The sequence below is a fragment of the Geotrypetes seraphini genome, chromosome 9, assembly GCF_902459505.1.
Source record: "Geotrypetes seraphini chromosome 9, aGeoSer1.1, whole genome shotgun sequence".
Classification (NCBI taxonomy): domain Eukaryota; kingdom Metazoa; phylum Chordata; class Amphibia; order Gymnophiona; family Dermophiidae; genus Geotrypetes; species Geotrypetes seraphini.
In genome coordinates this window covers 36,476,736-36,504,119 of record NC_047092.1, presented here as the reverse complement: position 1 = coordinate 36,504,119, position 27,384 = coordinate 36,476,736, and the positions used below count along the sequence as shown (strand labels likewise).

Genomic DNA, 27,384 nt, shown 5'->3' with positions numbered 1-27,384 from the left:
GAAGCCAAAATTGATCAAGGAGTGGAAGAGGGATTTGGGGGGTTATCAGTCAAAAATGAGACAGAGAATATGGAAAACATTACATTACATTACATTACATTCGGGATTTCTATTCCGCCATTACCTTGCGGTTCAAGGCGGATTACAAAAGGTTAGTTTAAGGACAGGATTACAATGAATTACAGAATTACAGAGTTAGAGAATTATAGAATTACAGAGTTACATAATTACAGAATTACATAATTACATGAATTATAATGAATAGCTAGATAGGTTAGATGTAGATCTTAAGGGCTTTTAGAGGTCGTGTTGTTATTGCTGTTTTAGGAATTTCTTGAAAAGTGTGGTTTTTATTTCTTTTCTGAACGTCTTATAGTCTGGGGTTGTCATCAGAAGGTTGGAAATCTGTTTGTCCAGTCTTGCAGCTTGTGTGGCTAGGAGGCCGTCATGTTGTTTTGTTCTTTTTACTTCTTTGGATGGGGGGGGGGGTATGAATGGGGAGTGCGTTTTTCTGTGTCTGGTGTTGGTTGCTTGGATGAGGCGATTATTCAGGTATGATGGGCTGTCTCCGTGTAGGGTTTTAAATAATATGCAGTAGAATTTGAATTATCTCCATATTATAATTATAATGTATTTAATACATCAGAGAGACTGAATAAAATGTATCCTCTAACCCTGAAGGAATGCTGGATGTCCTGCCGTCATTCTGTCCAAGCTGCTTCTCTTTCCTCCTAAACCTTCTGCTCCTCTCCCGACATTCTCTGTCTCTGTAAATGATACTGTTATCGTTCTAGTCTCCTCTGCTCACAATCTTGGATTTGTCTTTGATTCCGACCTCTCATTTTCTATGCACTTCCAACAAACTGCTGAGGTCTGTCGCTTCTCTCTACAACAGCACCAAAATTCACCCCATGCTTTCTGAGCATACTACCCAGACCCTTGTCCACACTGTCGTAACCTCATACTTAGATTACTGCAATCTGCTTCTAACTGGTCTCCCACAGTGCCGCCTCTCCCCTCTGCAATCTGCGCAAAACTCTGCTGCATGGCTCATCTTCTACCCACCTCACTACACTTACGTCATCCCTCTCCTTAAATCACTTCACTGGTTCCCTATCTGCCTTCACATACAGTTCAAGCTCCTATTGCTGACCTTGTAAGTGTGTTCATTCTGCTGCCCTTCAGTCTCTCTCCTCTCTCTTTATACACCTCCCAGAGAACTCTGTTCCTCAGATCAGCTGCTCTTAACTGTACCCTTCTCCTCCACGGACAATTCCAGACTTTGTTCCTTTCATCTAGTTGCTTGGAATAAGTTGCTTGAGTTGGTCCGCCATGCCCCTTCCCTTGTTGATATAGCCCTCAATCCATGTCCATACTCCCCCACTGCTTACCAACCTAGCCAGCAGATTAACCAGTCCCCTTAACTGTATCCATGACATTCTGTTTGTCTGTCTCGATTGTAAGCTCCTTTTGAGCAGGGACTATCTTCTTCGTGACTCTGTACAGCGCTATAATTAATACTAGTAGGTATGACATTTGGCTGGAATGCACAGCAGTCTAGGAGTACGAGGGGGAATGTATGAATTTAGTGGTATAGATGCTGGGAAGAAGAATGGAGAACGAACCCAAGGTGTGTTTGCTGTATAGGGTGCCAGGTTAAGGGAAAAATGATTGGATCTTTTTGAGTGCATGTCTGATCGCTGCAAGATGTGAGATTGTTGAGGCCTAGAAAAGCCAGGCCTTCTAGCCACGCGAGGGATGATGGAGTGATTATTTGCTGCAGGCAAACTGAGGATGATGAAAGAGGGCTTTGTTTATAAGTTCCAGGCAGTGTAGGAGCCATTTATCCAATGGGCTGGTAGAGAACAATGAACAAAGTGCTAGTTGTTAGTAGATTATCTTGATGTTATGCTGCGATGGTAAAGATATTTATAGCATTTACAGAAAACCATACACGAAGAGAAAGGGGAAATTGAGGGAAGTAACTGCTGGGTTTGGCACAAAATGTAACACTTATTTTTTTTTTTTTACAAAACCATAGTGTGTTTTTTAGCGCCAACTGCGGTGGTAACAGCTCCGATGCTCATAGGAATTCTGAGTGTTGGAGCTGTTACTGCCATGGCGAAAAATCACACTACAGTTTTGTAAAAAGGGGGGGGGGGGGTTAATCATATATAAACAAGTGTTACATTAATGAAAATAAAATTTATTTTAAAAAAGTAAAGAAGACAGGTTATAATGTTTCTTTGCTTTCCTGTTGCATTCCATTTTGTTCCAAATGCTTCTGAGCGCTTTCTTTTTTTTTTTTTTTTTTCATTTTTTCCTTCGTTTGGTTGTAGTACATGAGATAGAAAACTATATACAAAAGCGACTATCTCCCCCTCCTCTAGTCCTTAAGGAATACCTTATACAGTAAAACCTTGGATTGTGAGTAACTTGGGGTGCGAATGTTTTGCAAGACGAGTAAAACATTTTATATAATTTTTACTTGATCAATGAGCGTTGTCTTGCAATACGAGCACATCAATATGCGCCACACACATCGCTGAACGCAACACAAGCATCGCAACTGAGCACAATAGAAGTGCGACACAAGCACGCACAACAGTACAGTGTTTTGCATGAAAGTTTTTGGGTTGTGGGATAATCGTCTGAGTTTCCATTATTTCCTATGGGGAAATTTGCTTTGATATACAAGTGCTTTGGATTACAAGCATGCTTCTGGAACGAATCATGTTTGCAATTCAAGGTTTTACTGTATTTTGAAACTCTTTTTCTATATCTTATTTTTTGAATATTACCACAAAAAAGAACTTTTAATTGTTCCAACAACATATCACATAATGCACGATGTAAAACCTAAACTACCTCAACAACTTTGGCAGTCCTCTGCCCCTTCTGTCATCCTTCCTGTTCTGGAGCAGGGGACTGGCAGAGCTCACTGCCAAGCAAAGGTAGTCTGTGGCTCTGTGATTGCTCGATGCACCTCCCTTACTGCTTGGGGAAGGGGGAGAGGGGAGTGAGTGATGCACCTGGAGAAGGGAGTTTCTACCCCTCCTTTCCCACTTCCACGTTTCCCTCTTACCATGATGGACAATGTTATGTATGCACAGCAGAGTCAATGAATACTCTCACACAGTAATGCACTGCTGACTGTATTCACCAACTGACTACTAACTCGGAATATTTAGTATCTACTGCTGTGCAAAAACAGTGGCATAAGTAATGACGTGGCCATGTTTCAACAGGATGCCTGAATCAGGAGTCAAATAATCTAAAAAGAAGAAACAATCCATAATAATACCAAAAATAAAACCAAAAATTTCATAATCTGATTATAAAGAGGCTAAATAAAATAATAATAATCACAGGAATAACACATTAAGGGCTACTTTTACAAAGCCAAAGTCGAAGACTTTTCAGTTGGCATGGGATGAAGAGGCAAACATATGTCAAAGGGTTTGATCCAATTGGAATTTTTCAGCTTCTTTGGGTACTTAGAGCCTAGGTAAACCAAGCCAACTATGAGACATGGGCTTCTAAGAATATTAGGGACTTGTGGATATACATGTTGATGAGCCGTTAGTCTTTTGTACCATTGGGTGTTTATTTCAGAAGTGCTATTTAGGTTTTAGAAGTGCATTAGCTGGCCATTTAGAAGAAACAGTACATTTAGAAGAAACAGTACGGTCTAGGAGGTGAAGAACTTATGCGCACGACAGAAGAGCGGGACTTGGGTGTGATTGTATGTGATGCTTAAGGTGGCCAAACAGGTTGAAAAGGTGACGGCAAAAGCTAGAAGGATGTTAGGGTGCATAGGGAGAGGTATGGCCAGTAGGAAAAATGAGTTTTTGATGCCCCCGTATAAGACTCTGGTGAGACCTCATTTAGAATATTGTGTGCAATTCTGGAGGCTGCACCTTCAGTAAGATATAAAAAGGATGGAGTCGGTCCAGAGAAAGGCTACTAAAATGGTATGTGGTCTTCATCATAAGGCATATGGGGACAGACTTAAAGATCTCAATATGTATATGTTGGAGGAAAGGTGGGAGAGGGGAGATATAATAGAGATGTTTATATATACCTATGTGGCGTATATGTGCGTGAGTCGAGTTTCTTTCATTTGAAAGGAAGCTCTGGAACAAGAGGGTATAAGATGAAGTTAGGAGATAATCTAAGGAAATATTTGTTTACAGAGAGGATGGTAGATGCATGGAAGTGTCTCCCGGAAGAGGTGGTGGAGACAAATACTGTGTCTGAATTCAAGAAGACGTGGGATAGGCATGTGGGATCTCTTAGAGAGAGGAAGAGATAATGGTTACTACAGATGGGCAAACTAGATGGGCCTTCTTTATCTGCCATCATGTTTCTATATCATATTTTATAAAGCCAAGACATACATGTCTAAAACTGAAAAATGTGCATCTGGCAAGGGGACATAGTATGGGCAGAACTGCATAGGATGGTCCTGAAAAATAAACATATATTCCCCATTTCAGAAGGGGAATAAATATTGATGTCCTAACAGATCAACATCTGGATTTACACCTGCTACCAAACACATTTAATACCCCAGTATTTTTTTTTGGCTCCCTCAAAAATAGTGGAGTTGCGAGGATAGGAGATGTCTGAGGTGGTGGCATCCCCTGCACCCTTCACTCCACCACCCCCCCCTGTTCCTTCCACATCCCCCCCCCCCCACCCACGCCACACTTCTCCCTTCCCACGTACCTCTTTAAATCTTCATCAGCACAAGCGGTTTCTCCAGCCTGCTGCTCACACTGGTGTTGGCTTTCCCTCCGATGTCACTTCCTGGCCGTGACCAGGAAATGGTTTCAGAGGGGAGCCAAGCCGGCGCAAGCAGCAGATCAGAGAAGATGCTCATATTGGTGAAGATTTAAAGAGATACTGGGGGAAGGGAGGGCATGAACATGGCATGGGGGAGAGGTGCCAGCACTCCCACCAAGATGGCATCTGGGGTGGTCTGACCCCCCTGCTCCTCCTCACTATGCCACTGCTCAGAAAGCCAAACTGGCAACAGATACTGGTCTTTGTGACAGTGTCAAGAAGATACACGTTTATGTTGCTACTCTACAATATAATCATGCATGTGCTGTATTTGAATCCATTGCAATTTTTTTCTAAAATGGATGTTTATGCTGCACATACCCAGCACATAAACATCCACTTCTCTTGAACAGTATTTTAAAATAGGCTTTCCATTGGCAGATTCTGTTCTAAAATACTGGTGAAACTTGAGACATTCAGTTCAGACTTCTACACCCTTTCTATAATGGAGATGTACATTGATTTTTTTTTAATTTATAGGGTGCCCACAAAAACACTCCTTGATTTTAAATGATTACAAAACCAAAATTTATTGGAATGTCCTTTCCCCTTTGAGGCTAGTTTCATCCACCTTTAAAGATTCATATGGTATCTGTTGATTACATACGCTCGACGTGCACCCACTTGTTACTCGGCAAACATCGATGCGATAATTGAGCTCAGACCAGGCTCTCTGAAGCATATCCGGCGTGATCACATGATGCAGGTAATGGAGGTATATACACTCTGTCTTTCACGTACCCCCCAAAAGAAAAAGTCACAAAATAGTAACGTCCGGTGATCTCGGGGGCTGCTTGAGGAACACCTGGTCATTTTGTCGCGTTGCATCGTCTGAAGGTTGTAACTTCTGCACCAATTGCAGCTTATAAGGGTGAAAGTGCAAATGATTGTGTAAGATCTTGGTAACCGTGCTTTTTGGGACTTGTATTTGCTGTCATCTTATTTATAAACATTCCAATAAGTTTTGATTTTGTAACCATTTAAAATCAAGGAGTGTTTTTGTGGGCACCCTGTATAACCAATTACAACACTTGGACAGAAAAGCAGCATGGATGAGCAGAAGCAGAACATGATCTTATGCCAATGATTAGAAAGAAAGAAAAAAAAGAAGCAAAAATTCAATCCAGTATAGCAAGTTCACAATCAATGAAGAAAGCCAAACCTCAAGATCAGGAACAGTAATGTACTAAAGAGGAAAACAGCAATTTTTGGCTGTAGCACAGGGGTGTCAAAGTCCCTCCTCGAAGGCCGCAATCCAATTGGGTTTTCAGGATCTCCCCAATGAATCCGCATGAGATCTATTGGCATACAATGAAAGCAGTGCATGTAAATAGATCTCATGCATATTCACTGGGGAAATCCTGAAAACCCGACTGGATTGCGGCTCTCGAGGAGGGACTTTGACACCTGTGGTGTAAAGAATCTGCATGAGGGAGGCTAGCCTTCAGCAGATTAAAGAAAAAGAAGATCTCAATATAAGTTAATAAGGATCCTGGTTTTTACCATATTCTGTGAATATCAACCTGGAAGAGTTAGAGATGCAAGCAAGCTAGTAAAAGGCTTCCATTAATCCAGGGGTGTCAAAATCCCTCCTCGAGGGCCGCAATCCAGTCAGGTTTTCTCCAATGAATATGCATGAGATCTATTAGCATACAATGAAAGCAGTGCCTGCAAATAGATCTCATGCATATTCACTGGAGAAATCCTGAAAACCCAACTGGATTGCAGCCCTCGAGGAGGGACTTTGACATCCCTGCTGTACCATTAATATTTTTATAAGGAGAGAACAATTTTCCTTACGTCAAGAAGCTACTGTAGCTGAGGCCAAAAGTCTGCAATGCTTTAACAACTTGGATGCAAAAAGCTGGGATGGTTTCGTAAAAAAATATATCTTACAGCCTGCTACTTAACTATAGACTTGCAAAGGAATCTTAGGGGAAAAAAACCTAAAACAATAAAGCCCCTGAAGTTAGGCTAGCTCCCTATAAACAAATGCTCCTTTTCCAATAATCTTAGATACAGTTAGAGCCAAATGTTTGCCTTTCCAAGGTCTGGTATGTTCTGTAATTTTTCAGTGCACCGTTTATGCGGTAAAAAGAAAAATCTTCAAATGAGTTGTGTATGTGTAAATGAGGCAGTAAGTACCGTAGTCAATGCAGCATTATTAACCTACACTGACATCTGCTGGGAAATGGAAGAAGAGACACAAAAACACAAACCAGCATTCTGTCAAATTTCTGTACAGGCAGTCCCCGAGTTACAGACACCCGCCTTAAGCACGACTCATACTTAAGAACATGGTCACAGCTTCATTTGATTTCACTGAGCAGTATTTCCAGTGGCCTAGACGCCTACATCTCTCCTGTAGCAGATTCAGGAAAGATGCAGGGCCACATTAAGAACAGTGTGTGGTTGTGCATGCTATACCTTAGAGGGGACACTGGCAGGGACAGTTAGCCCTTTTGTCAGCTGGGAGCAGAGGTACACAGCAAGAATCTGAAAATCTACAAGTTCTGAGCTACATACAAATCCGACTTAAGAACAACTGTAAGAACGTAACTCAATTTTACCTGTATGTCCTGTAACCAATTGCCATTAATCATAAGAACCAACCCAGTTAACTTAAACATTGCCTAATGTGTACGATAGGTCTCCCAAACTCTATAAAACAGAACCTAACCACACTATATTCCAAAGGAAACTGAAAACCCATCTATTTGACATTTAATCTCATGTACCCTCCTTCCCCCCCCTATTCCACTTCCACCCCCTCTTCCCCTCCCCCACCTATCCTCTCCCCTCCTTTCTCCCCCCATGTTGCCTTGAGCCTGCATAGGTATGAGCGACGCACAAATAGAAGATCAGATTAGATTAAAGTATGCTCCTGTATTGCACTAGGATCACTTTTTTAATTTAGCTCATGCCTTTTCTCCGTAGTTCAAGGTGAGTTACATTGGGTACACTAGGTCTTCAGAAAACGTATAATTTACCTGTGGCAATTGAAGACTTGCAGAAGATCACCAGGAATCACAGTGGGATTTGAACTGAGGTTCCCTGGTTTTCAGCCCCCTATGGCCGAGCGTTAGGTTAATTCTTCTCAATAAAGGCCTGTTTTAACTGAAAACCTTTTATATGTGTTTTGTTTGTGCGCATTGCTAGTTTTGTGTAGAATCTAATTACCAATGAGCAGTGACTATCTATTTATTTCTGTAGAACTCTATATAAGCCTCATAGGGTTACACAAATGAATATTATATTTATTTCTCAAACAGACACTGAACTCGTTGGGATATATTATGATTTTTTTAACACCATCTTGATTAGAATATATAATCCACTTTGCCGAGAAGCCACATGGCTTCCGTTGTGTTCTAAAGTACATTAATAACCCTTGACTCTGGCTATTTCCCAAATGAAATGGCTGGTAAGATATGTATTCTTCCTTTTTCTTATAATAAAAAAAAGGGATTGAATTAGCAAAAGTTTGGACCTTATGAGTAGCAACAATAATCCCCTGAGCTTTGGCTCTGGCTATTGTCCATTCATACATCTTTTATGCATTACAAACAGAAAAAAAAAATATGTAAAATGAAGAATGTATTTCACACTTTTCTCATGCTTGGATCAGAAATGGCTGAGCATTCAGGCTGCAAACAAGGAGTTGTCTTGGGAAATTTAAATATGAATAGAATGGTTTGTAGGTCTTGAACTGAAAAGGTATGACGGGATATAAATAAAGCTATTATTATTATAATTGTGGGGGAGGAGGCTATCCACCCTTACTGTATAAATAATATTGAGAACACTTCAGAATTTCCTTATGAAAGGCCTTTTATAATAATTTCCTGTCGTTATTTTTTCCTGTGAGATATTGGCTATGCATGCAATAAAGTCAAAGAAATCTGGAGCTCACCTCCTACATCAGTAGTGGATCAGAAACTCACCGAGTTATTATCATGCAAAGTAGTACACATGGAGTGGTTTAAAAGACTGAATTAACAGGGAACCATTTTTAAAGGCAGTAGCAAAACATGCTAATATGGTTATGAAAGTTAAAGCTTAGGTCTGCCTGAATGGCCTCTATGGAGTGAAGGAGTAGCCCAATGGTTAGTGTACTGACCTGAGAACCTGTTCCCACTGGAGTTCCATGTGACTCTGGGCAAGTCACTGAACCCTCCAATGCCCCAGGTGCAAAACCCTCCAATGACCCAGGTGCAAAACTAAATACCTGTATATAATATGTAAATTGCTTTGATTGTAACCCCAGAAAGGCAGAACATAGAAACATGATGGCCAATAAAGGCCAAATGGCCCATCCAGCCTGCCCATCTGCAGCAACCATTATCTCTTGCTCTCTCCGAGAGATCCCACGTGCTTATCCCAGGCTTTCTTGAAATCAGACAGTCTCTGTCTCCACCACCTCTATCGGGAGACTGTTCCACGCATCTACCACCCTTTCTGTAAAAAAGTATTTCCTTTCCCTTTGTGTGTGCACTTATTCCTAAAGTTTAAATTTGGCTAAACTCTTCCAAAGTGATTCAACAGTCTACAGTAAGAAAAACAGGTACCATCTCGTGAATTCTTTTATACTGACAAAAGTGCACCTATAAAATTTAACCAACTTCTGGTTGTCTATTGGTTTAGCAATGCATTAATGTGCATTTTAGTATCTATAAATACCCCTTATGCCAATTAAATAATCTTGTTTTCTCTAATAAATGTTATAAATTTTTGTTAATAGATGTCATAACCTGATTAACCAGACAGGATAATCAGTTCTACCTCAAAATCAAATTACATTTCTAGTTTGATAGCTTAAAACTAAGGGCCCTTGTTACAAAACGGAAGTAGCGATACTGCTGCGGTCAATGCATCGAAGCCAATTCAGTTCCATCTCCTCTTTCCATCCTGTCCAGGGGCACCATCTCATTTTTCCCTCTTCTCCAGGTGCACATCTCCCCTTCCCCTCCTCCCCATGAACTCTATTTCACTTGTCACATAGAACCCCACTTATCCTTTGGTTCAAGTTACCCCCTTTCTCCCTAGCGCTGGCATCTTCTACCCCTACTCCAGCAGCCTCTCGTCCCTGATGCCTGTTTTTCGACATTGCATCCCCCCTCCCTCTGACGTCCTGCTGCCTCTAACAAAACTCCCTGTTTCCTGTGGACAAGATGCTGAGAGGAGGCAGGAGGACACTAGAGAGGGAGGGCTGCTGTGAAAGAGAAAGTGTGTGCTTAGCGCTGGGGTCTGAACAGACAAGTTGGGGGGGCTGTCACAGGGAGGAGGAGAATGCAATTAATGCATTCAAATTTAAACACATTAAAACCGTGTTAAATGTGAATGGGTTAAAACAAACAAAGGCATCCTTTATATGATGATTTGGTTTAGGATGAGCTGGGGAAGCTCCAGTAACAGGATGGTTAGGATAGGCTGGAGTGGGCTTCAGTGGCAACTCCAGCAGTGGGAACCTAAAAAGAAAGTACTGGGTGCCCAGAAATATTAAAGAAAAGACAATTTAACTATGATTGTATAATGAGTGTGACTATTGAGCATACTGGATGGACCGTTCAGGTCATCTGCTGTCATTTACTTATATATAACCATACATGCATAACACGTCCTACCTGATCAAGAATTTACAAGTAGTAATTACCAAAATTTTTCTGCTCCCCAATATAAACCTTTCTAATTGCCTTAGGGCTCCTTTTACAAAGCCATGGTAGTGAGTCCCAACACAACAAATGCAACAAAGCCTATAGGAACTGAATGGGCCATATTGCACTATTTCCAAAAATACTAAGACTAGGGGGCAAGTAATGAAGCTACTAAGTAGTAGATCTAAAACAAACCAGTAAAAATATTTCTTCACACAATGTGTAATTAAGCTCTGGAATTTGTTGCCAGAGAATGTGGTGAAATCAGTTGGCTTAGCGGGGTTTAAAAAAGGCTTGGATAATTTCCCAAAAGAGAAGTCCATAGGCCATTGAGATGGCTTGGGGAAATCCAGTGCTTACTCCTAGGATAAGCAGCATAAAATCTGTTTTACTACTTGGGATCTAGCTAGGTACTTGGGATGGTCTCTGTTGGAAACAGGATACTGGGCTTGATGGACCTTCGGTCTGTCCCAGTATGGCAATTCTTATGTGAGCTAAGTATAGAGCAATCAAGCAATTGTGACATCACTGATGAGTTTAACTCTTAGGCATTAGTGGAATGAGGCTTTATGACATCATAGTCTCTGCTCTGGAATGTGCTATTTGGGTTCTGCAAGGTACTCGGGACCTGGGTTGGCCACTGTTGGAAACAAGATACTGGGCTTGATAGACCTTCAGTCTGTCCCAGTATGGCAATTATGTTCTTTTTTTGTTTAAATCTTTATCGATTTTCAAACTTTGATAGTGCAATACAATTGGTAAATCATAAATACTGCATAGAACACACTAATAACTATACAATTATTACATTAAACAGTCATTTACTCCCATCCTCATCTTTAATTATTAATATAATACATATGAAGTGATTACAATATTTTAACTCCTCAAAATAAATTTCCCTCCCTGGATGTGTCAAGAAATCTAATGAAAAAGAAACATGACCCTTACTGTAATGCAACAACAGTAGTCAATGGACTCCATACATCATTAAAGGACTTACTATTCCCCAAACGTTCCGCCATCATTCTTTCATACTTATATGTGGTACATACATTTATCCACCAAAAAGTGTAATTAATCCTGCCATGGTTCTTCCAATTATGTGTGATCAGTTGAACAATTATTCCTGTCATGATCAGGAAAAGGCAACTTTTATACTTATCTAAAGTAGGCTTAACATGTAGTAACGTACCACAAATTGCAGCTTATGTTCTTATGTAAGAGAGGCCCTCAGTCTTTCCTCAAATGGCCAATAATGTAATTCCTTAAGCAAGTTAGTCTTTTCCAGCTTTGTTCTGTCCCTTTTAAGAAGGGGCAAATTATACTGTACACCAGGGGTTTCCAACCTGCTGCCCAAGGGCCGCATGCAGCCCTGTGAAGTATTTTGTGCGGCCCCGGTCAAGGGCGATGCAGTGTTTTTCTCTGCTGCCCCCAGGTGTTTACCGTCTTTCCGGCTCCCTCCTCTGTCTTGCTGCAGCGTTTGCGCGGCCCCAGAAACATTTTTATCGGCCAATGCGGCCCAGGGAAGCCAAAAGGTTGGACACCCCTGCTGTACACCATGTTTCCAAGTTTGATATACCGCCTTTCAGTATCACTTCTCAGTGGTTTACAATAGAAACAACATAGAATTAAAAGTGTAAAAAAAAAAGTAGAAATAGAACTTTACATTTCTTAAAATGAGAACAGGACCAGAGGGTTGCATATTCTATGCTCCAGATCTTGCCTTCTTTTTAAAGCTCTGGGATGATTAAGTTAGTCTCCAAAGACATCATTAAATGTAACGCATATAGGAGCTCATTTTCAAAACAGAAAAACATCCAAAAAACTACACCAAGTGGAAGATAGATTTTTTTTGCAAAAGTTTCCAAATCAGTATTTTCAAAACTTAAAGACTTTATCTCTACAGTTCATCTAAATCTCAAGTGGGCGTGTTTTGGGTAGAACTGGGGTGGGCTTATGATTTGGATGTTTTTCTGCCATAACAGAATATTGCAAAAACATCCAGGGCCAAAAATAAGATGTTTTAGGCTAGACTTGTTTCAATAACAACTGTCAATTAAGTGCCCAAACTGAGTAGAAGATGACCATTGGAGAGATAAAGGCAGTAGAGAGCAGGGCGTGCAGAGAGCAGGGCGGCAATGGAGCTGGAGTCAGAAAGGACGTTTGCGAATGGTCCCCAGCAGGCGCTTCTTGAGTTGATCGGCCAGCCCAGTCAATTCGCAAAATTTGTTTTGTGAATCGCATCTCTGCCTACTTTACATGTCGTTCCCCTCATTTGCATGCGCAGATCGGAATTGGATCGGCAGAGAGGTAAGTGAATCGGGCCAGAGTAAAATCAGGTCGCAAACCGATTGGTACACGATAGGTTTGCTTTGTGAATCTAGCCCTTAGTGACTTGAATTCTGTGAATGGGAATCTCAGTTTTTTGGATCCATGAGGTTGCACAGCTGTGTTCTCAATAAAATGTAAACACCAAATTTTATAAAGGAGTTATAATAGTCGAAATGTGTAAGTTCCAATAAATGTATTACAGTATGTACAGCCTTTTGAGATACAATGATGTGATTGAGCAAATGACCTTCAACATAAAGAATCATTTGCTTGATTAGGTGCAGAGAATGACTGGGTCCTAGATTGTGTTAATTTAAAAAAACCTGATGGATAACAACTGGACAGAAACTGGAATCAGCAGTGAACAGTTGTTATCCATCAGGTTTTTTTATATTAATACAATCTAGGACCCCTAAGGAAGGAGTGTTTCTTTGAAACACGGACCGTGTCGGGTCTGGGTTCACCAATCCTTTTGGATACAAACTGTTTTATGTATATATTTTTTTATTTCTATGACGTTTCATTAAAGACTTGGTATCTTGTACATCATCACTGCAGTTTTTTCCTTTGTCCTTTGACTTAATTTTGTGGTTAACTATTATGTATAGTTAATAAGATTATATTATGTGTATATATGAAAAATGAATGGAAAAATGGCATTACAATTAATACTATTATTATGGGGGCATGGTTAGGTGCAGAGCTTTTGCTTCCTCCCTCCCCCACAAAAAACACAAAAAAGCATTCTGCTGCATCCAAAAGAGGCTTGCATTTGGCAAAATACAACCTAGCAGACACATTAAACAGAACAAGCAAGATGCACAGGTTATAATCCTCACATATTCAACATTTGGGTAAAGAAATGGGATTTTACTTGCTTCTGACATTGGTGAGTTTATTTATTAAGAGCTTGAGTGGCCAGCTGTAATCCCTGTAGCATTCATTGAGAAAACAGACCTAAATGTAAAGGAGTTTCATCAATAACTATGAAATGAGGAAAATTGAAGACCACTGATTCAACATTTCTTTGCAAGATTCCAAATTAAAGTTAGATAAAACCATCTCAGCAAGCATCCCGAGCATAATGATTTTACGGAAATAGCTTATTTTTAATTTGATATACTGAAGACTTTTGTTTGCAAATTAGAAACATATCATGAAAAACCTATGAAATAAAAAGAACAAATGTTAGTAATCTTGTCTATAAAGTAGATTGCAGTTTCATTTGAGGCTTCAGAGTCAGAACGTTTTCTAAATGTGAGCTGAAAAATTATGATACTGGGATAAATTCCATTTGACCTAATTTTCTCAGCATATTAACTTTGGGTTCAATTAGTTTACAGATACACATTTTGCATAAATTTAAACATATTAATTAGTATTACAAAAATGTAGCATGGTGCTCAATATGCATGATCCTAACCGGGATCCAAATAAGAGCCATGATTTTGGGTCCTTAATAAAAAGCATACATACGAGTACTGTATATCGCCCTCCTTCAGCAGTGGCTATTATTCTTTTACTTAGACTCTACCAGCTACTCTGTTCATCACTTCTCCCCAATCTTTTCCATAATTGCCTTCATTTTCCCTCTTAAAATGTTCTCTTTGCTCCCATTCAACTTATGGTAACTTTCTGTCCTCAATATACAGAACTTCAAGAAACCAATGTCTAGAAACAAAAAATGGAAGTTCCCTTCACCATGGTGTGCTCTACAGACCTTCAGCAGAAAGAGATTTGGATAGTCTTTTTGAGAAAACTATATTCACGAGATGGCAACAAAAGTGAGATACTCGTAACTATGTGAAGTTTCAGTCTTTTCAGCTATCAAATGAAGCATCCAAGTTGCAGTTAAAAGTGAATAAACCCAAAACAATGCACTAGAATAGTGGGAATGCTCCTTTGCAATAAAGGAAGGGCAATTCCGATGTCCAATCAAACCAAAACAAGCTTTATTATCTAAGTGTGACAATCTTATGGTCCTCTATCATTAATCACCTTACAAGCTAAATGTTTGTATATAAAAATTAACAGTAAAAGAATCATCAAAAAGTTCCAAATGTGCTTTTAAGTGAACGCTCAGACCCACAACTACGACTCTAGTGAAAAATCATGGAGTCAGCCGTGTTAGAGACCATCATTGCATGTTCACTGTCTCCGCCACCAATTACCACAGAACAAACGTTCTATCAAATTCCAATATACAATAAAGTGGAAAAAGTTTTGAAATTTATCTGGTATGTATGGTGGCAAACCTGCTAACACACAGCTGCTCCAGGTACATTCTTAAATCACAATCACTGATACATTTTCACCGACCCCCCAAACTAGGTTTCACCAGTTGGCTTCTTCAGGAAGGGACACTACAAAAACGAAACAAACCTAAATCAAACCACCACCTGTGAATAAGAGGGCCCGCCATCCCCAAAGCACATAAGCCCACACATTCTCAATAAATATCACTTGCTACCTATACAGCTTTCATTTAACTGTCTTAAATTATCAAATCACAGCTTACCGGGATTCAGGACTCCTCCATCCAGCTTACAGATCGCTTCTGGCATCGCATTTCCTCCAGGCAGGCCATGCCCCTAAAAACCTCCCAGATATCTACGTCACAAAGGACGTCACTCCAAACAAAAAAACATACGAAAACAGCTGAGTTTCTAAATCTGAAACCAGTCAATTTCATTGTTCAACCCCACTGGAGCCAGGGTGTGCCACTGAAATATAAATCTATGCTCTTGATATAACAAATATTGGGACATATTCCCTGTATCTTTTTTAGCATATAGCAACACAGTATATTTAACATCTATGGCCATGTGATTGCTCTCCAGCCAATGACTAACCGGGGGGCTGTCTCACACTGATATCGAATATTGCTAAGGTGTTCAGCGATGCGGACTTTAACCACCCGCCTTGTGTGCCCAATGTAGTACTTATCACATGGGCACACAATACAATATACGACCGCCCGAGACTGGCACTGATGACATCATTGATGATGCAGCAGAGGGAAGCCCTGACGGGGCAGGGCATAATCAGCCTGTTCACAGTGCTGCCTCTTCAAGTCTGGCCACCGCCACAACTGCTGCTGCTTTGGGAGACCCGGAGGTATGTTAAGTCTCATGGTGGGAGGGTTAGTAGGGGGATGCTGCATGGGAGGATGAGAGGGAGAGATGGAAAGCTGCTGCACAGGGGGATGGGAGGGAGGAAAGATGTGCATGGGAGGGGAAGAGAGGAAGAATTGTTGGGATTGAGGAGAGGAAGGGAGAGATGAAACAAAGGGGTGAGAGAAATTCTGCATATGGTGGAGGGGAGGGAGACATGCATGGAGAAGAGAGAGGGAGAAATGTTGGACATAGAGTAGAGGGCATGGAGAGATGTTGCACAAGATAATGGTGAGGAGGAAGGGAAAGATGCTGCATGGAGGGGAATAGAGAGGTTTGACCCAGGGCACAAAGCAGGGAGAGAGAGAGATGGTAGACAGTGGGATAAAAACAAATGTTGGATATGGCAATGGAAGTGGAAAAAAATAATTTTATTTTCTATTTTGTGATTACAATATGTCAGATTTGAAATTTCTATCCTGCCAGAGCTGGTGTTAGACAGCGAGTATGAGCTAGGACCTAACAGAGAGAGGAAAAGTCTTTTTTATTTATTTTGTTTACACCACAGCGCCAGTGTGGGGTTGGAGAGGGTAAAGGGGGGGGGGGGCGGGATAGGTGAAAAAGCTATAAAATAAACCCATCAGGACATTAAAAAAAAAAAAAAAAAAAAAAAAGCCCGAATGGGCGGGAAAAGCAAATTGAATTTAAAAAAAAAAAATAGATTCAATAGGCTGAATCAAATTGAAATTTTTTTCCCTGAATCAGGCAGCACAAGCATTTATTCGTTGTTAACACAGGTCCAGCCACAAATGTCCAAGTTTTGCCCGGGACGTTTTCTAAAATGTTCAATTACTGCAGAAAAGCATTTAAATCATAAGACCACCCAAACCATACCTCTAACACACATCCTTGAGATTTAGATGCACTGCAGACAAGTACCATATAAATCCCATCTAGGAAATAGGTTTACAAAATAGAAAATTGGAAGGGTTTGGAGAGAAAGAGGTGGGGTTTTTATTTTTTTGTGTGTTTATCATTTAAAACCTAAATTCAGAAATACTACACAACTACACTACACAGAGTGGAGGAATCATGGCCAGGGTGTAATACTATAATCCTCAACTGGTATTATTATCCATTCTTATTATACTATCTCCTTTGGCTGTGCAATCCCCAACATCTAGAGGTACAATAATCCACAACGTACTGTGTACACATTTTTATTTAGGTACAACCTAAATTAAAACATATAAGCCATTTTCTGCACATCAGCAAACATAAAATCTCCAGATCTTTATAATCTACATAAACTTTTTTTCCATCTCATAAAATTTACAAAATAAGATTTTAAGAAGCTGGGTAAATTATATATCCTTTTTTTTTTTTTTTAAATATCCACACTCTACAGCATTTTTAAAATTGATACAGGCACACTATAAGAGATCCTTTCTTTACAATCCAACTATTTACATAACATTTTCCACTCCAGGTGAAATGTTTCATAGTCACTGCAAAATTTTGCAAACATCCTTTCAAAAAGCATTTAGCAGCAAATTAAATTAGATAAAATGAAGACTTTTGCAGTGGTTAAAAAATAAAAGTGAGATGAAAGGTTAACATCATATGGAAAATAACTTACTTTGTGTGAATAAAAATACTGCTTAAACAGAATATGTGAAAAGCACCAAAGAAATGTGTAACGGTTTAAACGGCAGTTCAATGTAATTCTAATCCTGAGGAAAAGAAGATACAAGCTGCATGACTTTGGTCAACAATCTATAGATTATCCATAACACTTATCTACTGGCATTTGTGTTCAGCAAAGTTAGAGCAGTACATTTAATTAGGACTATAGCATCTGTTGCGTTCACAATTTTCTCAGCCCTCTTTCTGAAATTGCTATTGTGTAAGCAGCAGAGGAAGCCTTTAACCTCTTCAAACTGCAACAAGTTCCAAGCTGTAAGTAGCTCCAAAGTAGTAGACGTAATACTTCACTGGAATAATACTAAATGCTACGTCAACTACTGTGGAATTACTGGCAAACATATCGACACCTTTTCAAAATGTTACCATGAATTCAATACTCAACGAAACACAAACAAAATCATTATTTTTAGGGTCCAAGCAATGATACCAAGAAAACTGGTTCTTCACAACATCAATGCTGAATCTCCTTGAAAAAAAAAAAAAAGTTATACGCATAAAAATCTTGCCACAATATGTTGTTTTGCAACTCAAGTAAAGCATGTTATGAAGAGGCTGTTTTGAAAACACATAAAGCATATATTTTTGTTACAGGTAATCGATGTATAGAATTGAGATGCTATTCCAGTTTATTCTTGTTGTTACCGTTCACCTAATAACTGTGCTGCCAACTACAAAGAAGTAAACAAGATATTTTATCACAGTATTTCATTGAGAGTCCATTTCAATTCAACTTTAATTACTGGCAATATCTTCATTTGTGTCTGCAACATCTGAGGTATGTCCATCTATCAAACCGCGTGCTCGCCATATCCTCACAGTTCGATCACTATAAAAAAAAACAACATATGGGAAATCTTGAAGTAAACATATAACGTTAGAACACTTCCCAGTTAAATAATACAGTTGAGATGTTTGGCATGGTGGAACCATATGGTATGTGCACAATAAGGGGTTTTGGTTCACTGCGGCCTATTTATTATTATTATTTTTTTTTTTTTTTAAAAAGAAAACTAGAAATAGAAATACTTCACAAAAGTGGAGAACTTGCCCTTAGTGACCAATCAGATTTTCCCCGAATAGCGCCATAAAAATAATTAGTAGTAGCAGTAAAAGAAAAGACGAAATTGGTCACTATTGGCAACTTTTGTACAGAATTTCCTTTTCTCCTGTTCTTAGATATAGGCCAATCTAAATGTCATTGCTCATTTTCACTCAGTTTGTAAGAATAACGCACCACCTGTCAAGAGGACAGTTTATATGAGACTGAAACACTGTATAACGGATCATGCCAAGTGTGTCTTGGTCTGTATGCCAGGTGCAATGACCTGTATTTGTTATGTTGTCTAGTTAGCTATTTTTTAACAATAAAATGTCCATTTCTAAATCTCTGCTGCTTGGGGGTACTTGGTTAAAATTTGTTTGACCTAGAGAGTGCTTGGCTTGAAGAAGTTAGGAAACACTGCTGTATCAGACCAAAGGTCCATGAGAGTCATATATGCAGTGTGTCAATTACGCGAGCAGTGTCCGTCAGGTGTGTCCTAACTGAAAAAAGGGTGAGAACCACTGCTCTAAAGGAAACACTTTGCTGCAATATCATTGCTGTGAAGAGTGGGGGAAAGATCAGCAAAGCCGCTGGCTTGATAGAATTCTTTGGCACAGTATTCAGAAAGAGAAACTTTAGGAAAACACACACCAGGCAAGCAAGAAATGTATTATATAAAGTATCTATACATCTTAAAAAGTTGATATTGTTGACCAACCACTGATGCAATTTGCATTGCAGCTAAACATACAGAATAAGGAATATACAGCACATTTCTTATACATACTCTGCTGCTGTAAAGATTTGGCTGGAGTTGGTGCAGATGGCATTTATAGGGCTATCATGCCCCTTCAGGTCTCCTAATGGCAAGAAAGAATCCACATTCCAGAGTTTTAATATGCCTCCTCGGCAACCACTTAGCAGCACAGGAAAACTAGGAATTATTCCAAGGGCACACACCCAATCTTTATGTGCATTAGGAACTTGCTGAAAAAGACCAAATTTTAGTATCAAAAGGATGAAGAAACAGATACATAACATAACAATCAACTTATATACCGTAGGACTGTGAAGTTCTATGCGTTTAACAAAAGTTTATAATAACATATACAATTGAATAAATTGAAAATTACATAACTTAAAGACTCACAGAATAGATTACTAAAGTATGGAAATTAATTACCCAAATATTTAAGAAACAAGTATGTCTTTAAATTTCTTCTAAATTTCACATAAGAACTTGAAGACATGATTAGATTTTCCAAATCCTTGCCCCATAATGCTGCCTGATATGACAAAAGATAATGATGATGTTTTTTAAATTTGCAATCTTTAACAGGTGGGAAGACAAAGTTCAGGTGTGAATTTCTCCTATGTTTCTTATTTGCAAAAGTAAAGAGGTCAATCGGGTATTTGGGAGAAAGTCCAAACAAAACCTTGAAACAAAACAACCAAATTTAAACTTTACACGCGCCCCATTTTCTTAGTCTCAGGGAAGCTCTTGCATGCTTGGGTACCAACTTGTAGAGCTCCCAGTGAAGTAGGAGGATCACAGAAAAAAATCTGGAGTGGATTCCTTCTGCGTATGGCTTGTGGCCATGGAGAAATAACTCGCTTGTCCAGAATGACACACCTATTGCACTGGAAATGATGATGTTGGTGTAGCAAGAAGTCCCGGCATGCTGCTCTATCCAATCCAATAGGGGAAATCTGGAGGAGGAGGTAACTTTTCACATCACTGTATGCCTTTATCCTGTGCAGCCCATATTAAACCAGATCTCTTAAGTGTCATTCCACGTTAAATGATCTAATTTTAGAACAGCGCCCAACCTCATCATCAAAGATTTTGATGCAACACTGAATGCTGAATCTTACATGACTCAAGCTAACTTTGATAAAGTTTAAGATTTGCCACTGGAATACTTGTGGAGATATAGCTTTTTGTTTGATACCATACTACAACCATGTACAATATCCCTGCAAAATTTATGCAAATTTTAGTCAAAATATTTCCTTGGTTATATAAGTAAAATAAATGAAACTTGGCAATCTTGTACAACATTTTATGATCTATTCAATGGAGCTAATGAGGATTTTCAATTTTTGAAACTACCATAAGTAAAAAGCTTCAAAGTGAGCCAAAAAATAGATGCGCTATAAAATAGCAGTTTAGCCTTCTGTGGCTCCTGTAATTTATTTATTTATTTATTTATTTAATAATGAAGATATCCCTGTAAAATTTTGTCTATTATTTTGTGACATGACTTTGTTCTCAAATATATGATTTCAACTTATAAGCTAATCTTGTTTAGAATTTCACTTTAAATTTTGTGTTTTTTCAAAAAACGTCAAAAATGGGGTATGTTCAACCAGCTTTTAAAAAAAAGAGTCATCTAGAAAAATTTTTAAACCAACTCTATTAGAAAGAGCATGAAAAAGATAGTTTTGTTTTTCAATGCCAGCAAGTAATTCAAAAAATTAAGGGACAAAGCTTAACAAGCCACTGTAGACCTATAGCAGTGTCACAAACCTAAGATTTCTGCACAATAGCAAACAATACTAATAGACTTACTTCTGAGCACTGATGTTTAGCATTAAACTTTTTCCAGCCATATTCAAAGGACTCTCAGCATGGTTATACAATACCTGGAGAAGTTCTTTGCGAGTGAGATCCCATTTCTTTATTCCATTGTCCCTAGATCCACTGAAAAGGTTGTCTCCCATGATTGTAAGTGCCTCAATGCCATCATAATGAGGAGGGACAAAGCAATGTGTAGGACTTAGAGCTCCACTAGCTCCCTCTGTTACATCAAACATCTGAAAGAATACATCATCATATATAAGCTGTATCATAATGAGAAGCCAATGAGAACTGCAATCAGAAATTGTACATTTTACTAAATAACCACAGAGTTTTAGCTAGCAGTCATATCTAGTTAAATCAAATTCAGGGGTGAAAAAAGGAAATGTCATCTTAGCAATGCAGAAAATGTCAATATGGAAGTCCAACTGGACATTTATCCTTGCCAAAACTATAGCAATTCAGTATAAATTTAGTGGTGTAAATTAAGAATGAATGCCAAGTCACGGAGCAGATCCCAAAATTCTCATCCAGACACAAGTATAATAATTGGCTCACCCGTATCAGTTTGGCAGTAAAGCACATCAGAAATAATGCTTCCACAGTTAGAAAGGAAGGCTACGATTTTATCACTTGTTCTTTACTGCAGCAATTTTTACCTGCTCCTTTGGGTTTCAAACACAATCAGAATCAGATCTGCCAAAATGAGCCATCATTTGAAACCTCAGGAATTTTGTACTCTAATTCTACATTTTCTCCCTACTTTTTTGAACATCATTTTGCATTATAAGTTTAAATGTTAGTGTTGCCTCAGCTTGATTATTCTAATTCTTTATATTTGAACTTAAACTCAAAATTGGCTAACAAGTTGATTCAGAATGCTAATAGGAAGGTGCAAAAAATACATGTAGAAAATACACACTAGAGAAACTCTGAGAACAGCTTCTTCACGCTGCAAAAAACTAAGAATTTAAGATCCCATGACCTGGCATCAGGCAGGAAGGCACTCTCCCACGTGCAGTCTTGAGATTTTTTTATGTGACAGTACACTTTTGCACTGTCCGTACCAGGTTCCATGGATGATGTCACTTGCTTGACCTTGGATAAAAATTTCATACACTCAGAAGCTGCTACAAGCAAAGTCTGCAGTGGACTGGAATAGTTGGGATGCTCTTCCTTCCTGAGAGGGCTGTGAATACTGAATTCCCAGCATCCTCTGCCTCTGCCAGTTCTGGAAATCAAGCCTAGTTATTCCATACAGTGGTATAGAGCAATGCCACCAAATGGGTACTAGCGCAATCCCTTCTCAAGAGAACTTTTGTATGGAGCTTCATTTACATTCTTTTGCTCTGGGCATTTCCCTGGGCTGACCTTCAATTCCTTAGTTCGTATCAAAGCAGATGATCAGCCCTGGTGAGAAAATAGAATAGGGAGAGGTACGGGAACACTCCCTGAGAAATTTGTCTGTTCTGGTCATATGAGGGATGTTCAATAATTTATCTACGTGAGTACTTGAACTGTGCTCTCCTGAAGCCAGAAGTGTCCCACAAAGGAGATCCTCTGCAGCACCGAAAAGCCTCACAGTTAGTGAAAAAGACTGCATTTAAATGAAATGAAATGAAAAATGAGCAGAAAAGACAAGTTCCTACAATCTCGCTTGTAACTGAGGAACAGCCCAGGGGGATGAGGAGGCAGAGCAAATGAAGCTTCCTACAAGAGTTCTCACAAGAAGAGGTTGAGCATCCATCTGTTCAGGAATGGAGTGTCTGTCGCACTGGAACTTTTTAATGGAACTCAAAAATATTTCAAATATAAAAAAAAACAAGATGTGCAGTTTACCTTTATATAGTGATCTTTTGAACCGGTGATGATGAGATCTTGTCCATTAGAAATTTGGTCTACAGTAAGACACATAACAGAGCCCAGGTGACCTGTCAGCTTTCCAGTAGGCTGGAACCTTTTCAAAAAGTGAGAGAAATGAACATTTGTATATTTCTAAGCTAAATCTAGAAAAATTATGTTGTTTCCAACCTAGAAAGGAAAAAATATTTCCCCCTTTTACAAAACCATAGCACTGTTTTTAGCACCTGCCATGGTGGAAAAAGCTCTGATACTCAGAATTCCTATGAGCGTCAGAGCTGTTACCGCTGCAACTGGTGCTAAAAACAGTGCAACAGTTTTGTAAAAAAAAGGGGGGTGGGCATGTTTTTAAACTGCTCAAATGTTCACACACTAAAATAGAAACCAAATTTAAAAATATTTCAGAGAACAAGTAAATGTCAAAGCTAATGAACTTTATAGAAACACTAAAGAATCAAAATTTAAACTGTGCCAGATTTCTGGCTCAAATCTTGCAAACAGGCTTCTCATAAAACAAGGATAATCAACATGCCAAATAATGATTATCATTAAAATTATATGTGGAATAAGAGAATTTAGTGCAGGGTTATTACAATAATAAATATATTTGGCAGGAGATTAAAAAAAAAACAAACCATCATAAATTAATTCTAATATTACACACTTCTCTCCCACAGCAACTAATAAATATTTTAAGAAATTAAAATTAAAATATTTTGGCTTTCAAGGAAAAGGAAACATTATAGCTCCCTAGACTAAGGACCTCTTCTATTAAACTGCGCTAGCTGAATGGCCCGCGCTGCTCCCGACGCTCATAGAATTACTATGAGCGTCGGGAGCAGCGCAGCTCTCTGCGCTAAAAACAAGGACCAAATTATGTCACGGTTCAATCAGTCTTCTCATGTTCTAATTAAAAGTAAATTAACCTGTTGACCATGCATAGAGAAATGTTTTTGAAAAAGGTCTAGGTAAAGTATGGTTTTATTTTTGTCTATTTTGATTAAGTATTCTTTCAACACAGACCATTCAGCTGAGACAGAATGTATAGGGAATCAATTTATCAAAATGTAATATTTATGCAAAAGGGAAAAGGGGGAGATGAGCACCATATTTTGATTCACGATTTTTGTCCAATGTGTCCGTCATAATTAGATTGTAAGCTCTTTCGAGCAAAGACAGTCTCTTGTATGTTTAATGTACAGCGCTGTGTGTGTCTGGTAGCACTATAGAAATAAGTAGTAGTAGAAGAGATGATGCCCAGTCACCATTTTGTATAGTTTGGGAACAAAGGGCCCGATTCTATAAACAGCACCTAGTTGAATTCCACATCCAACTCCAAATTGTTTGGCATTTTAATTGAAAATGTCATTTAAAGTCAATTTAAAAAAAAAACAACAATTAATTTATCAAGTTGAATGGAATTCAGCGCAGTGCCTACTGATGACTGAGTTGAGGCACCTACCGATGTCTAATGACACTTATCCAAAAAGTAGGCGTGGCTAGGGGCAGAGAATAGGGATGGCATGTAAATTAGGCCAGGTAAATCCTAACATTAACACCTACGCCGGTAAATTAGGCCAGGTAAATCCTAACATTAACACCTACGCCGGTAAATTAAATTACCGGTTAAGCGCCGGTAAATTAGGCCAGGAAAATCCTAACATTAACACCTACGGGCACTAAGTTGAACTAGGTGCCGCTAGGCATTGTTTATAGAATCAGGCCCAAAATGAATAATGTTGGATATTTAGCACTTGTTCCCTTTTTTTTTTGGGGGGGGGGGGTTTAGACTAAAATGCACTCTCCCTATTTCTCCTGTACACATAAGTAATGTACATGCCTACAAAAAAAAAAAATTTTTAAGTGGGTTCAGGGGTTCAGTGGCAGGAGGGAGTTGGCTTCCTCCTGCCGAGGAACATCATGGGGGGAGGGAGTCCGTGCCATGGCCACTCAGCTGATCACAGCAGGGTGATTTCCTTGCTGCGATCAGCTCAGCATCCGCGTCTATTTGAAATGTAGGCCAGCATTTTGCAGGCCTATATTTCAAATGTTTTTCGTGGCCCCAGGGAGATGCTTAGGGCCACTTAAGCTCACCCAAGGCCAATTCCGGCCAAAACTATGCCCATGTCCAGTCTTGGATGAGCTTAACCGTGACAGATGCCTACCATGTAGGCGCCTGCCTCGGGGTTTTGTTTTTTTGGGTTTTTTTTAGAATTAGTATGTCCCGATTGGCTGGTTAGACAGTAGTAGGATGTCATTTATAGAATTTGCCCCTTAGTGCGTAAGTGATGGGCATGCCCTTAACCTACTGATGCCCCTCCTACATCCACACCCCCTTGCCGTTATTCGCTATAGAATTTGTATGCTAAGGTTAGAGAATACCAAGTGCAGTTATGTGCATCACTGCAAATCAGTGCCAGTTAGCAACAATTATCTATCACCAATTGGCTGTTAGTGCCAATTAGCAGCTAATTTGTCAATTAGTTTGTGCGCAACTGTAGGTCTTTTATAATCTTCCTGATGATTTTGCATGGAAGTTTAAAATTGTGCACACAAAATTATAGAATGAGGCGGTAAGCCTTTATAATAAAGGCATATACTTTATAAGTAATGATGCCAGACATTTCTTTGCAAGAGGATCTTAAGGACAACAAAGTGAGATTTAGGCCAAAGTGGTTCAATGACTGCTTAGGCCAGAGGTTCTCAACACACAGTACACATACCCCAGGGGGTACACAGCATTATCATTTCTTACCCTCCTGCTGCTGCCAATACCACCGCTGCTGCATCTTTCTGCCCTTCTGCCGATGCCACTGCAGTCATCAGTTTAGCTCCTGTACCCCTCCCGGACTAGCAGCAGGTGCACTTTTGACTAAAAAGTAGAGAGCTGCACAGGAATGGGGCCAACGGGAATCCCACGAAATCCATGGGGATCCTGCAGTGATCCCGCGTGTTACCTCATCAGCTTCTCCTCCTTCCTGCTCTCCAGCCTCATGCACTCCTCCATAAAGCTGCATGCAGGCTCCCAGCACGCCATCAAAGCTGACCCGGAAGCCTTCCCTCAGACATCAGAGCTGACATCAAGGGAAGGCTTCTGGGTCAGCCCAGCGAAGAAACAAGTGTAGCTGAAGGAAGGAAGGAGGCGGCCCACCTGGATGTCTCTGAGGGAGAGAGTGAGCAAGCACGTTGGGACAAGGGAGAAAGGAAACATGAACATGGGACAAAGAAGGAAGGAAGAAGGGAGGGGGAAGAAGCACATTGGGATATGAGAGGGGCACAAACTTGGGACAAAGGCTGGAAGGAAAGAGGGAGAGAGGGGAGGCACAAACTCAGGATACAGAAGGGAGGGAGGAAAAGACATGAACTTGGGACATAGGAGATGTCCCAAGTGGGGGAAGGAACAGAAAGGGAGATTTGTTGGGCATGAGTGTGTGAGTGAAAGGGCGTGGCTTAGCGCGAGCACGGATGGAGGTGTGATCCTGAAGCTCCTCTCCATCGGGCAATGAAATAAAGAAAAAAATTTATTTTCCTTCAAAATAATTGTATATAAATATATATACGGAAAGCTGAGTAAAAGATAAAAAACAAAATCCTAAATAGCGATATTTGAAGAAAGGTATGTGCAGACAAGAGACGGAAGAACGAAAAGCCGTTTGAACTGACGGTTACATAGAACTGAATACAGTGCCGAAGTATGTGTTCTGATCAAATATAACAAAATATAACAAATATAACAAAAAAGCTGAGAGGAATCGGGAAAGTAGACTGTGATTTCGGATGTTTGGAGAGACTTGAAAGCAACGCTGAGACGGAGAGACGAAAGTAAAAAAAAAAAAAAGGCTGAAGGGAATCGGTAAGCAGAGAGCTGTCAGTGTCGGCGTTTTCAATAAACTTTGAAATATATGTTAAATTGAGAAAAGTAAAGAATGAATGAATATATTCTGACAAAATATAACTAAAGGAAAAAAGCCGAATTGCTATATTTAAAGTGGGATTAGTGCGGATGAGAGTTGGGAAGACATAGAACTGTTTGTGCTGACAGTTTATTGAAGTTTAAATGCAGCGCTGAAACCGCGTGATATACATGATTCAACAGTTTGGCGAAATAGAGGATAAAAGTTTATATTCTGAACAAATATATACTGAAACATAAAAAGGAAGCTGTTAAAAGTCAGGAAAGTTGAGAGCTGCCTGTATTTCAATTGATTTAAGAGACTTTGCAGCTTAGCGCGAGCAGCAATACTG

The 27,384-nt window shown here is 39.5% G+C and overlaps 1 protein-coding gene across 6 annotated transcripts in view; it reads right to left on the bottom strand.

Annotated features, from left to right (window-relative positions):
• Positions 1-17,153: 17,153 nt before the first annotated feature.
• Positions 17,154-27,384, bottom strand: part of KIF21A (kinesin family member 21A) — a 230,741-nt gene continuing 220,510 nt past the window's right edge. For all 6 annotated transcript variants that reach the window (XM_033959317.1, XM_033959319.1, XM_033959321.1 and 3 more), the window contains 4 exons: positions 23,119-23,236; positions 21,345-21,515; positions 19,486-19,685; positions 17,154-18,482 (listed from right to left, as the gene is read on the bottom strand). In XM_033959317.1, coding sequence (XP_033815208.1) covers positions 18,389-18,482; positions 19,486-19,685; positions 21,345-21,515; positions 23,119-23,236 — 583 coding nt within the window. In that variant the 3' untranslated portion in view covers positions 17,154-18,388. The remainder of the gene's footprint in view (positions 18,483-19,485; positions 19,686-21,344; positions 21,516-23,118; positions 23,237-27,384) is intronic.